This window comes from Ammospiza caudacuta, chromosome 13 (assembly GCF_027887145.1).
Source record: "Ammospiza caudacuta isolate bAmmCau1 chromosome 13, bAmmCau1.pri, whole genome shotgun sequence".
Taxonomy (NCBI): Eukaryota; Metazoa; Chordata; class Aves; order Passeriformes; family Passerellidae; genus Ammospiza; species Ammospiza caudacuta.
In genome coordinates this window covers 4,359,903-4,373,775 of record NC_080605.1, presented here as the reverse complement: position 1 = coordinate 4,373,775, position 13,873 = coordinate 4,359,903, and the positions used below count along the sequence as shown (strand labels likewise).

Below are 13,873 nucleotides of genomic sequence, written 5' to 3'. Positions count from 1 at the left end.
GAATGTCCTTTTGAGTGGCCTCACTGGGTATGATTACAAAGCTTATCAGAGTCCTACTGTATTGTCTGCTACACAAGAAAGAGGCTCAGACCTCTTTAAGTCTTCTTTCAACTACTCCAGCCACAAAATTATGCACTATTTTGGACCTCTCCCTCTTAGTTTTGACTAGAAAAAATTGATTTTTCATATAAGAGCATTTAAAAATCTATTAACAAGCTCTAATTATGAGTGGTCAAGCAGTGACATACCAGCAAAACAATAGTGAGTATTTAAACAGAACATGACATTTTGATCATGAAGTTCAGTTCTTGTTTCTGTTGTCAAGTGAAAGCAAATTGACTTGACAACAGAGAAATGAGCTGATGAAACCAATTACTCTAGTTCAACTGAGAAGGCACATAGCCCAATAATATTAATTCAAGATATCTAGTTTGAAAAGCTTGTAATAAATAGGTCAAATGACAGGGAGCTTGTGCAAACATCTTCAGAAGCACCATTTGCTGTGTAAAAACCACACCACATTGAGTTACTTCAAAACCCACACCACATTGAATTACTGCACTGAAATGTTTCTGCATTGAAATACCACTCACAGCACAAGCCCACAGCTCTCTTCATTGAGGAAGCTCTCACAGCAAGCTTGACACATCATGTCATAGCCCAGTTGTTTAGCAGTAGGGAGGGCCACAGAAGTGGTTTCTGTGAGAAGCTTCTAGAAGCTTCCACCGTGTCTGACAGAGCCAATCTCTGATGGCTCTGAAGATGGACACGCTGCTGGCTCAGTCAGAGAGGCTGGCAATGCCTCTGTGATGGCACATTTAAGAAGAAAATCAAAGCAATGCACATGTGGGTTTCCCCAGGGATGGCAAGATGCTGTGGCCACCATCTCAGTGCAGCTCAAGTCATGTCATGCCTGCCTGGCCAGCCCTGGCCAGCAGTGGAAACATGGTGAACAATTCTGACAGGGAACCTGGACAAAAGCAACCTCTCAGCACGGTAGAATGTAGTGGGATAGAATATAAGAAAATAAAACTAGTGTAGAAAGTAATCTTACCCCTAAGGAGGTGCATCTGGGCCAATTATCAGAGATTAGGATCAGGCCTGACTTTAACAGGCCACAGCTGTAAGCAATAAGAAGAAGATGCTATAAAAGAGTGGGGGGGGGTGGCAGAGAAAGAAACTGGAGTCAGTGGCTGCTTTGTGAAGGAGAAAGAGTCAGTGCTCTGAGGAAATGCCCATGAGAAACACCAAGAAGGTATGGAACTCTTGTGATAAGGAGCAACAGTATGGAACCCCTGCAGTAAGATGACAACAGTGGGGTCCTGTAGGAGTCTTTGAATTGGTGGAATTTGTTGCTAATGGTACCTATGAGCAGTTTTTCTTCTAGTCAGAGAAGAGGAGGAAGCAAGGGCATGTGAGGGAAAATGATGTGGTGACAGCAAGGTCAGTGGGAAAGAAAGAAGGGAGGAGGTGGTTGAAGTGTCAGAGCTGAGATCCTCTGCCAGTTATGGTGAGGACCATGGTGAAACAAACTGTGCCCCTGTAATGCATGGAGTGCACAGGGGATGCAGAGATCCACTGGAGCCCGTGGGAAAAGCACTTGGGCCTGAGTGGGTGGGTGCCAGAGGAAGCTGTGATCCAGTGGGAGAGCAGAATAGAGAGAGGGCCCTTGCTCCCAAGCTAGAGCAGCCTGTCTTTAGAGAACTGCACCCTGTGGATGAGCAACCCACACAACAGCTCTGGGAGGACTCTTTGCCTGTGGGGCGGACCCCAGAACACAGCAGAACAAAGACTCCTCTCCCTGAGAGCACAGCAGAGGATCTTGGGTGCTGAACTGACCAAAACCCTCACACCCTCTCTCCCTGCACTGTTGGTGGGAATCAGGGAGGGGCTGCAAGGAAAAAAGGTGTTTTAAAGGCTTATTTTACTTGTCATTATCCTCCTCTGACTCTGCTAATAATAAATTTACTTTGTGCCTTTAAATTTGAACTTGTTTTGCCCTTAGAGTGTTTTCTCCCAATCCTCATCTCAACTCATAAACCCTTGGTTAATGTTTTTTCAATCCCTCTCCTCTGCCCAGCTGAGAGCAAGAGATGATGAGCAAATGAGACTTTCATGGGTGCCTGGTGTTTGGCCAGTGCCAAACCACAACACTCAGAGAAAATGAACGTTTTACTGGAGGGAACATGCATATGCAGCAAACTCATTCATTCACCTCAGATTAGAAGCAGGCCTTTAACTACTGAATACTTTATGTTCCTTTACACACAATTATACACAAAGACATAAGCAATGCACACTTTAGTGTATAACATGGTGTTGTTGCCACAAGCTGCTGTCTGCTCTTAGTCTGGTTCTTTTTCTGGGGTGTAGCTGTTCTTCCCCACTTTCTTTTCCTCATTTTGTGTTGTATGGTCTTTTCTACTACTGCTATTCAAAGCTTTACCTCTTTTCATTCTATCCATGCCATTTTTCATTTGAACCTCACCAATTATTTCCTCTTGCATTCATTTTGAGTATTTAATTCTCCTCTCAGACCTGTTATCTCCATATTTGTGCACACTTATTTCCTTCCAACTTCTTTCTTGGCCACTTAGTTCAAGCATCCTTCTAAAATGGCTCCTTGCCTTGCCCTTCATTTTTTCTGAAAAGCTGCAGCTTCCTCCCAGAACTCCCTGGCTCTTTCTGTGTGCCAAACAGGTTTGATGACATCATTCAGACACTTCTTTACAGCTTCACTTCAGAAATTTGTCAGGAAGATAAATTGCCTGATTCCCAAGCCCATGAAGCTCGTAGGTGTGATCTCTTCATTTAAATGAACTTTTGATCAAGCTCCCACTGAACAATGAGTACAAAACTGCAGTGATCTGAAAGTCTCTGCAGAGAGAAAAAGTGTAAGAGATGTTTCCCTCCATTTCAGGTCCTCAGGCAGGAAAACCAGCCCTGAGCCCTGACAGGACAAGGCAATGACAGACCAAGGTACCTGTACAACCTGCAGTGTGCCTGTAAGTGTGACAGTTTTGATAAGAGGCTTCTTATGGATAGAGGAGTCTGTTTTCAGGATATGCTCACCTGTTTGAGCATATGGCTCCAACAAGGAGGAATTAATATTTCACTTTTTGGAAAATGTTGCTCTTTGTCTCCTGCACAGAGGATGAGGACACTCAGCTAGTTTATGTTCATTTGCAGCTTAAACTCTTAATTGTAATCAAGCTGCCATAAAACTTATGGCTGGTGTGGGAAATGGATTTCTAGAAAATTCTCCAAGCCTGACAGAAGGCTCACATAGTGTACATCTGTATGCAGACTTTGAGATAAGAAACACTGACTCAGAAATGCCATAGAATAGGACAGACATGGTTGAGAGAGAAATGGAATTAGAAACAAGTGTCAAAAGATAACCTTACAAATAAGACTTGATACTTAAAATGCATTATAGTAAGACCCACGAGAAGCAATTTTAGATTATTGCCTTTAAAGCATTTACAGCATAGTGTAGCAAAAATTAATAAGCCAAGAAATGCTTGTAATGTATTGTAATTAAGAAATAATTAACTTCTGATTGTGATAGTGTGAATTGTAACGTCTGTACTGTCTCACCCTTTACATGAGACTGAATATAGAAGTTTTTAAAATGCCTCTCAGTTACCTCATCTCTAAGTTAAAAAAGAGCTTAATCTGACAAGCTAGAAGTCTGTGTAGAGAACAGTAAAATAAACCAGTACCTTAAAAAAAACCTCAAGAAATATAGTCTGGGAAAGACACCCCCTTGTGTCACAAATTTTGTGTACTAAAAAGTTTTTTAGTAAACAGGTCCAAGCAAGTGCTTAGTTTTGTCTTCCTCCATGCAGAAGATCCCTTTCCCAAACAGCATTTCTACATGCTTCACACCAGAAGTGCTGTTATGATAAATGCAAAAATCATGACTGCTTGCCAAACAATGAGTAATGGCAGTAAGTATTGGACATTAACATAAATGTGCTTCACAAAGTAGTGGTTTGAGCTTTTAAAGATGAGCCATGCTGTCTGAGGGTGACACAGAGTTGAAACTGGGTGTGCCTCCTTGCTAAAGGAGAGCAGTCCTTTCCAGCCAGTGCTGCCTGTCAAGCCCAGCAGTGTACACAAATGGCCGTATCCTCCAGGTACTTAAACATGCATGTTTAAATAACAACTCTGGATGGAACTCTGCATGCATCTGCTTTGGTTCTGGCAGCAATCGTAGCAAACAGCATATTCACACCAGTATTTCTACAAGTCCTGCTAAATTGTCATTTCCTTACTTTCCTGCAGTACTATAATTAATGGCTCTTTGTGCAGATGGCAGATTACCACTAGTTCAGTTTTGAAAATTTAGCTGTATACTGCAGATCTTTCAGAAGCACAGGTTTTATCTGAGTGTTTTGTTGTTGCTTTTTGTTTTAATAGAGAGGTTGGGAAGATCTGGTCTTCCAGAGCCTGGTCTACTTGTGCTATGAATTAAGTTTTTTATAGTTCTAAGTGCCTGGCCCAAAGATTAATACAAAGTTAAAGAAGTAATTATTGTATTAGACCCCAAATATGTATTTCCTACATGAACTCCATCTTGTCACAGCACTCACTAAGCAAAATGTACCATTCATATTTCATCACAGATGTCTGTCTCTTGACTAACCAAGTTTCAGAGATGATTCTTAGTTTCACATGAAGGCCTACTTTCTGTACTAAGTTTTATGAATTTGTATATAATGAGTGGACTTTGGATGACAAGGGTTATGAATCATTGCTAAGTTGTTTCTGTCCTGCCAGACAAGTGGAAAGAGAACAAATAGCCAAATAAATATTCCTGTGGCAATGCTAATGTTGATGGTTGCCTGGCTACTAATGACTTAAAAAGAACCCCGTGAGCTAAACCCCAGTGGAAGGACAGGTGTGGCAGGTTGGTAAACTGATACATTAACAACAGGTGGGGGGAAGCCCTGCAGAAAAAAGCTCAAAAAGAGGGGAAGGCCACAGAGTTAATTAGGGAAGTGCTGATTCATGAGCTAGTTACCATACCTTATCATCATTTTCAGTCTGGTGCTTCACTTATGGAGCTGCCTGCTCCTGCTTTTAGCCTTCTTCACTGACACAGGGGACTAATACACAGTCCATTCTTTCTGAGCCAGCTGGGTCTGTGTGATAGGGATCTAGCCTCACAGATGAAAGCAAAGCTTAGAAAGAGAATAAAATTATGCACCTTTGTTCAACTGATCAGAATCTAGAGATTTATTAAGCTAGCTGTTCTCTGTGTAGCACAGTGGACTGCTATCCAGAGCAGCCCAACTGAAGCTGGGATGTCTCACGTTGAGCCAGCCAAAGCTAGAGAGCTGCAGAAATGTTAACCTTGGAAAACTAACTGTGGCTTCTTCTTACCATGTATTGCAACTTTCTGACTGGTGAGAGAACGCTGAAAATATGGCCAGTGTAGTGTTACAAAGCAGTGAGTCAGGGTGGGAAAAACAGAGTAGAAAGAACTTGCTGGTATCTCTTCCCTGCTCTGCTCCTCCCACCAAAAAAACAAACAAGGAAAACAAAAACCACCCCCAAACAAACAAAAATAAGGCAGGCACAGCCCTACTAACAGGTTATCCCACAAGCACTGGATCCCATCACTGGGTGAGCACTATATTATAAATACCCTGAGCTCTGTATGTTGATGTGCCTCAGGGATATTTACTCTGCAAAAGCTTACTGGAGTGGTGTACTGCAAAAAAAAAAAAAAAAAAATATAAGGGGAGAACTGCTTGAAAAAGAAGGCTGTTTCTCTTATAAGAATTCAAAGATAACTTAAAAAAACCCATGAAGAGGGTTTTTTGAGAGGGAAAACAAGCTATAGAACCATGGCAGGTGTATAAAATCACCATGGTTGGGAGAAGCATCTAATGGGAGCAAAGCAGCACCTTCTTTAATTACTATTGGTCTGCTGAAAAATGCTTCCTGTCTAAATGCTTCTAAAACAAATTTTAGTTATCATTAGTTTTGTCATTATTTTCATAGACAAGGAGGACTGGGGGCAGAATTTGGATGGATGTGTGGGACATGCATGGCTGATTCACAGATTGCTGGCAGTAACAGTGAAGGAATGTGAAACTGCACACAGAGTAGGTCAAGACATGAGGCTCATGGCCCAAGAGCTCTCACACCACCCAGGAGAACAGGTGCAGTGTGCCCTGGCAGTGTACACTGAAACAAGCCAAGATAAACACAACAGCAGCAAAACCAGTTCCTGCTACATTATCAGCCCAGAAATTAAAGTTCCAGGCAGAAGCTCTATCTTCTCTTTGATGGAAAGCAAGGTGCTTCTTCCCTTTTGCCATACCCTCTTCTGGACACCACAAAAGATATTTTTTGTTGTTGTCTGTTTTGCTTTTAAAAGTAAAATTCTTCTCACAAGTTTGGTTGCAGATATCAAAGAGCTCAAGAGAGTTGTTTAGGAAGGGCAATATATGAGGAAGTGAACGGAGCAACAGTGATAGAGTTGTACGAACCCTGTGTGGCTGCACAGGTGATTTCCTTAAAATCAGGTGATTAAAAAAGAAAAAACACCAACAAAAGACACACCAGCACTGAGGCAGCTCAAAGCATCCTAGGAGGTTAAAGGAAAAATTTGATTTTGCACATATAAATGATAAATTTTGCCACAGGAGAAAAGGAGATAGTGGGAAAAGGTCCATGTGGAGCAGCTCTGACATCACTGGAAGGGAATGGGGAAGGTAAAGCTGAGAAAGGGTGCAAGTGGAGTTCAGCTCCTGGCACCCATCACATCTCAGACTCATGGCAGAGTCACTTTTCAGTGGGGCACCACAAGTCAAAGCAGGAACCATGACTGTGCACCTGTGTCCCCATTTCTGGCCAGTCACAGTTTTATGGGGTCCCCTCCCTACATTAAAAAAAAAAAAAGGCACTAAGCAAAAATTAAGTAAGTTGTTTAGCATACTGCATCTTGGGCATAGTGAGGGCTGCTTTCCCGTATGCTGCATTTAAATTTCAAAAAGTATAATACATAGAAGAGCAAGAGAGACTTTGAGCACAATTCCCATAAAAATCCATTCATCAAAATAAATTATCAAAAGTCTTGATAAAAACCAATTTGATACGGTATGAATTACCCAATTTTTCTAAATTATAAAATTTCATTGTGCACAATATTTCTTAGAAAGTCTGGGAGGCAAAACGGGAGACAACCTCACTGTGTAAGAGTGCTTGGAAGCCACGTTTGAGCAGGACTGATGCAAAGCAAGCGTTTTCACCTTGCTACACAGCTTACAGAATAAAAAAAGTCAATTAAGGAAGTACCTTTTGACCTAAAAACACAAGGACTACCCTTGAAAAGTGATGTGATTCTGCACCAACAAATGTAGTAAACCAGCCCTCAGATCTTTTCAGGAAAACAAACGGTGTGATTTAGGAAGGAAGGAGAAAACAACACCAAGATAACTCAGGGGGGAAGACCCAAGGACACCCATCCAAAGCTGCCACTAATCTCAGTCACATGAAATCACCGAGGTTACCGTTCACAGGGACATGCAGATACCACATTTAAAGAATCTCCTCGGGTTCACAGCTTGTACCTGGTTAAAGATTCCAGGAGAGGGATTGTTTTGGTCCTTTTTTTTGGGTGTTTTGTTTTCCCTCCCCCTTCACCTGGAACTTCTAAACCAGAATTAAAGCTCTGACTTTTCAGACCATTCAGCTAACACATAACAAGATACACCATTTTCCTTCTTACTTTTAGGGACTAAAGGCTTTGAGCATCTAGCCTAATCTGAAGTTCATAACTTTATTAAAGACACTTATGAGCTGGCAGAACCTTTCCAAGATCTGAGGGAACAGAGGCAAGCATGTGGCTCATTCAGATTTTATCAGATTCTCATTTTTTCATTACTTATGTCTTAAAGCAGTAAGTAACAGGAAAGATGCTCCTGATTAGGTATTAAATTGATCTTACAGTATTTTCATATATGAGAAAAACTTCATTCTTGTCCAATAGGCTTTACACTGATCTAATACTGTTTCAGCGACCAGAACTGAAACATAAAACAACTTAATTTAAAACAGTCTTTTAGCAAGTCTGAGTGTAGATCTACTACTCTTATGACCCGAGGCACAACTTGGCTACTAAATCTCAGTTAGTCCTTATCAGTAACTTAGTTCATGAAAAATCAACTTTTTCATTAACATACCTCAAGGCAGCCTATGAGTTTCCTACAGAGTAGAAAACATAGCTATGAAAACTAAATAATTACAACTTGGACACATGGTATGACTGGGAAAGACTGGTAAAGACTGAAAGTTCTGCTAAATACTAAGAAAACAGTGATTTACTGACCAAATATTATAGTAGGATTACTCAAATGAGGAAGCCGGACAAGATTTGGTCCAAGTTTTGTTTCAGTCTCTCTAGTTATTTACAAGGTGGTAGTGATTCCTTGCTGCATGGCTGGCACAGGTAAAGCTCGGCTCTTTTCAGCTAAAAACAGTTCCTCTGCTAAAGGGCAATGTTCATGAATTTGACAAATACTGTGGCAAAAAATCTAACACCCTGTAAATACGGCAACAAAGCCAAGCGTATGTGCGTCCTTGCCAGGTAATCCAGGTGGCTGCTAAGTGCGCAATGGGGCTATTTCTGCGCAAAGGCGAGCAGCAAGAACCTGATGCACGCAGCTTTTTTTTACCCCCTCCATAGACTAGACAGTCTTGGATCCGGAATCTACACCAAAACCCCCATGGACCTATGGACGGGATTTACAGGTCCTGAGAACTTAAAAACAGTGAGGGAACGCCGAAGCAGAGCTCTCTGCAAACGGCACTTACTGCCCGCCCTTTACCTCCAGTGAAGTTCACAGAACCCCACAGGGCTGCATTACAAGCGATACTTAACTCTAATTACTGTTGTGCAGAAAGAACTCAGGTGCAGGTTATGGCATAAGCCGCCCAGTCGGTCTGAAAAGTTAGGGCAGATGTTCATTAGGAACTTCCTAATGAATCTGTTAACTTCGTTACCTTACTGCAGTAAACTTTCTTACAGGTACATACGGCAATTTACTAGAAAGCGCGCCGGGAGACGCAGCGAAACCAGGGAAGGGACCAGGGGCGGGGGGTGAAATAAATAAAGACAGCAAAAAGACGGCGGACAAGCGCAATTCGACTCATTTTGGGCAGCTACGAGGGGTCGGTCCTTCAGGGAGACGCCCAGCTCAGAAGCAGGGGAGGCCTGCGGGATCCGAGCGGCCGCGCTCCCTCAGGGCCAGGTCCCCATCCCGGCTCCCCCCAGGCTGCTCCCCGCGCCCGTGGGCTGGCACAGGACGGAGCCCACAGCGCTCCGCCGGGAGAAAGCAAACCCTGAGCGGCGGAGAGGGGACCCCAGCGCCGAGCCGCCCCCGGGAGGCGCTCCCCGGGCACGCAGCCCACTGTGCACGCAACCCACCCGCCCCGGGCTGGCCAGCGAGCCTCCCACCTTCCGAAAGTAGCCGTCCCCCGCCGGCTCCGCCGCCTGGCGGGGCAGGAGGGCGTCTGTCATCTTCGGGCGGGCCGAGCAGCCGTCCGTCTGTCTGTCTGTCTGTCCGTCCGTCCGTCCGCCAGCCACTGCTACGAGACGAGCTCTCCTCTGCGAAACCAGGACCCTGCGGAAATGCCAGCGCTGCCCCACGGCACCGCCCGGCCCCACCTCCGGTGGTGGCGGGGAGGAGCTGCCCCGCCCCACGGCGCTGCTCCTCCGCCGCCCAGTGGTCCAGTGGAGCTCCTTGCAGCGACCCCCGGGTCTCTTCCCGGGGAAGAGGTCCCCGGTGGAGTGGCTGAGGTGCCACAGAACAATGCGGAGCCGGGCGGTGGCTGTGGCTGACTGAGCGGAGGAAGCCCGGTGCCCAGCTGCGCGGTGGCGGCTCGGCTCGCTCCTCCCCGGCCCTCCGGCCGTTCTCCGCTGGAGCGTGCCGGAGTCCGGCTGGCCGCCTCGAAGGCACGGCTCGCCTCCTGGAGCTTCCCCGCGGCCTCCCGCGCCGCCGAGCCTGGCCACAGTCCCTGGGGGTGGCCACCCGGAGCGGCCGCTCCCGGCACCGTGGGGCTGCCACCAGCTTTCCCGGGCACCGCCTCGGAGAGGCGAGGCTCCCCGGGAATGGCTGCCCCTCAGAGCGGCTCGTTCCCCGAGAGGGGCGCTCCCAGCCCCGGGGATGGCTGCCCCTCACCGCGGCTCGTTCCCCGAGAGGGGCGCTCCCAGCCCCGGGGATGGCTGCCCCTCACCGCGGCTCGTTCCCCGAGAGGGGCGCTCCCAGCCCCGGGAATGCCGCCCGCAGCGAGGAGCATCACCGTGCCCCGGCCCCTTAGCACTGAGTGCTTTGGGGTGAGTATCGACCCACGGTTCGCAGCACTGATCTCTCCCTGGCCCCTGTGGGGGCTCCGCCGCCCGCACCCTGATCTGTGTAAAGGGTGGGAGAGGAGCCGGAGCCCAGGCCATTAAAAACGACAACAGTACCTCAGTGAAAGGCAGGGTTCGCCCTGCTCCAGGAAACTGCTGTGGGACCAACCTCAACATTGCCGAGGTCTGCAGTGATTCGTGCTGCACAGACCACCTGTCTGAAACACTCCCTTGTGTAACTGCTTTCGCAAATGTTATTGGACACAAATATTGGAATTTGCCAATATTGGTTTCTATTCCAAGCCATGCCTAACCTACAGAGCTTGCCAACTCCAAATATTGGAATTTGCCAATATTGGTTCCCATTCCTAACTGTGCCTAACCCACAGAGCTTGCCAATTCCAAATATTGGAATTTGCCAATATTGGTTCCTATTCCTAGCCGTGCCTTACCTACAGAGTTTCCTGCACATTTAGCATCGAAAGATGAAATACTTCTATCGGTATTGCCTAACTTACCTTCCTCCTCACCTCCCCCGGCCTTAATTTCTCCTTTTTTTTTTAGCTTTCTTTGAATTATGGTGTAGTTTTGCAGGCAAAAAAATTTGGAGAGAACATTTTTTTATCAAAGGAAAAAATATCCTTAGAATTATATCATTAATGGAAATGGTTCTTTGCAAATATTGGGGTCTCCAAAGGGAGGCTGGTTAAACTGTATGTCTACTGCATGTTTTTAAGGAAGAATACTGGAGTCAGCAACTCAGAAATTGGGATCCAAAGATTTGCTGTGTTGAAAGCAGCAGAATTTTGTTTGTTGTGATTTTGCTTGCTTTCACCTCACTATTTTTCCCCCAATAATTCTAACTACTGGATGAATGTATAAAAATATGTAATAAATATGAATAGGTGAAAGTAGGAAACTTGCTTCAATTTCTGATCTGAGTGTGTAAAAAAGTTTTAATTTTTATGGTAATAGAAAAGGTACTTATCTGACAAAAAGGGTTTTAAAATTCAAATCTTGCAAATCAGTAGAAAACTCCAATGCAATACATAGAAACTAGTTTAAGGTTAGTAATTTGCCAGGTGGGCTGTGCTGATACAATCTGCCAATTAAAACAACATCAATGTAACCCTCTTTGGAGTTTGCACTGCTGTCACTGGCTTTATTGAAAACTGATCCCATTGAAAGGCTACAGCTATTACTCCAAATAAGGTCCTAAGAGCTTGTAGTTAAGCCAAAGGCTCAGTTAACAATGATCATTATCATGGCTATGCGTGAAACACAAATTTGCAGAGATTTCTGCATGACACACCCAAGGCACTTTCTAATATATACCAGTGGCAAAATGCAGCTTTTCTTCGTTCCTGGTGGATTCTTTGAATAAAGCAAAGTCAGCACATCTAGTAAGTTTGTACAGTAAAAGCAGGAGTCCAAGAGAGAAGGATTCCTCCCTGTCGGTGTCTGGGGTTTGTCACCAGCACCCTGACAGCTGCCAGACCAGACTGTGCTTTCCTCTGCACAAATAAATGGTATTTCATCATCACTGCACTAGGACTGATTGAGTGTTTCTTCACTAAGTCACTCTAGGTTTTGTGTGCATATAGTGAACATGGTTTTTTTGCAAAAGGCACATATTGATTGTATGGTCTCAGAAGTGCTCAGCTGTGTAATGACTGAGTAGGAGTGCTCTCTGACCCTGGAATGTAAATTGCAGCTTAGAACATTCCAAAACCTGATTTATGCTCAAAAAACCCCCATGTCCCTGCTCTTCTCATCATCTTGTCTCCAGTAGCTTTTTGATTGCTGTTAGGATTCCTAAATAGAGTTGGGTTCATACCACAAACTTCCTCATGATTACTGCCTGAGTCAGAAGGCTTGGCTGCTGCATTGTAAAGATTGAGGCTAGAAATACAGATTAATGCATTCAGAAAATGCATTATGTTGTACAGATAGAGATGTTTGCTTGACATTTAATATTTAAAGGGAGTCAATTCTGTGACCTGGTGCACTGGACATGCACTATCTCTAAGAAATCATCAAATGTTTAAGAATTTGCACCTAAAGAATATCAGTAAGTGCTGAGCCCTGAGCAGCAGGCCTAAGCCAGGGCTGATTTACAATCCTGGGCACTGTGACCAACACCATCAGTATTACTTACCTACAAACAGATGACCAACAACTTATGCCAGCTGTTTAACACCAAACGGGCTGCTTTGGAAACTTGCCCATAATCTTGTGTAGTTATCTGCAAGAAATGTATAATTTAAAAAACTTTCCCAACTGATATTAATAGAGGTTGGTTTGTATGATATTTTAGGGAAAACCCACTCAGCCGAGGCCTGGGCCCTGGCCCAGGGTGCCATCAGATCCAGGTGTTTCTGTGCTAAAAATACACACAGGCCAAAGGACTGGCTGATTTGGGCTGATCAATCTGACTCCCTTTCAGGGCGAATTTGGAAGCCTCACCTATGGGTGGATGCACCAGGTAGGATTTTCCCAATTGACAGGAAGAGTTCTCCAGGTCCTCTCTGCGAAATGGGGCTCAGCAGCAATTGCAATTGTGGATTCTGGATGATGGTATTTAGGCACTTGGTGATGTATCTTTTTACTCTTCTCTTTCTTGTATAGTAGGTGCATTACTTGCTTATTTTTGCTTGTTGTTAAAGCTGACTTGTAAGCTTATTGTTTTATGTATCATTTTACTTTTGTGTTGCCTTACTATTCATAGTAAAATGAGACCATTCTCTCCATTGGTGTCTGTGTCCTTTAAGTTGCCCTGTCAATTGGCAAAACGGTTCTGCTTGAAGTGTTAAATCTGAAAGAATTGGTTCTTATCTGTGCATCATCTCTCCTAGTTCTTTCCAGAAGAACTCATCATCTCCTGGTTCTTTGCAGGACTAGGTGCTAAGTGGCTTGGTGCATTTTCAGATAAAGAAGCCAGGGGACCTAGACAATGACCATGCTGAAACAGGCACGGAATGGCAGACCCTGAGTCGTCCCGTGTTTTGTCCCACAATAGTAAAAGTAAGAGGGATGAGAATTGGGACCAGAATCTGAACACCCTTCCCGCAGACACATAAATATGATATATACGTATATATTTCTCATATGTTTGTATCACTCCACTCATTCTGTTAATCGTCTTCTTCTTCTCCTGCTCCATCATATGAAAAAATATGTGAATATAAGAAACCCCATCAATAGTCTTGTCTTTGGCCACTAGGAAATAGTCCCAGTTTGGGAATTAATTTCCTGCTGGGGTACCGGTTATGTATCATTCCATAGCCAAGACAGCAATCTGGCTGCTCTCTGGAGACACAGTGTTTCTTATCTCTGATTTTACAGACCTTTTGGCTCGATGGCGGTAGCAGGTCACAAGGCATCTTTTGTCCCAGAGAGACCCCCAGGCTTACCAGCAAAAGCACATTAGAATTATTCTGTATGAAGGGAGAAGTATTCATCAACTCCTGCTGCTTCTCAAGGCAGGTTTTTGAATTCTGAACC

General features: G+C 44.5%; 1 protein-coding gene across 2 annotated transcripts in view; it reads right to left on the bottom strand.

The window, feature by feature from the left end:
* RHPN2 (rhophilin Rho GTPase binding protein 2) overlaps positions 1 to 9,692 on the bottom strand; it is a 30,067-nt gene extending 20,375 nt beyond the window's left edge. Inside the window, exon 1 of one of the 2 annotated variants that reach the window (XM_058813368.1) lies at positions 9,476 to 9,692. In XM_058813368.1, the coding sequence (XP_058669351.1) occupies positions 9,476 to 9,538 (63 nt within the window). In that variant the 5' untranslated portion in view covers positions 9,539 to 9,692. Of the gene's footprint in view, positions 1 to 593; positions 730 to 9,475 lie in introns of those variants that run through there. The other variant, XM_058813369.1, reaches the window with a different exon arrangement.
* Between the last annotated feature and the right edge of the window lie 4,181 nt (positions 9,693 to 13,873).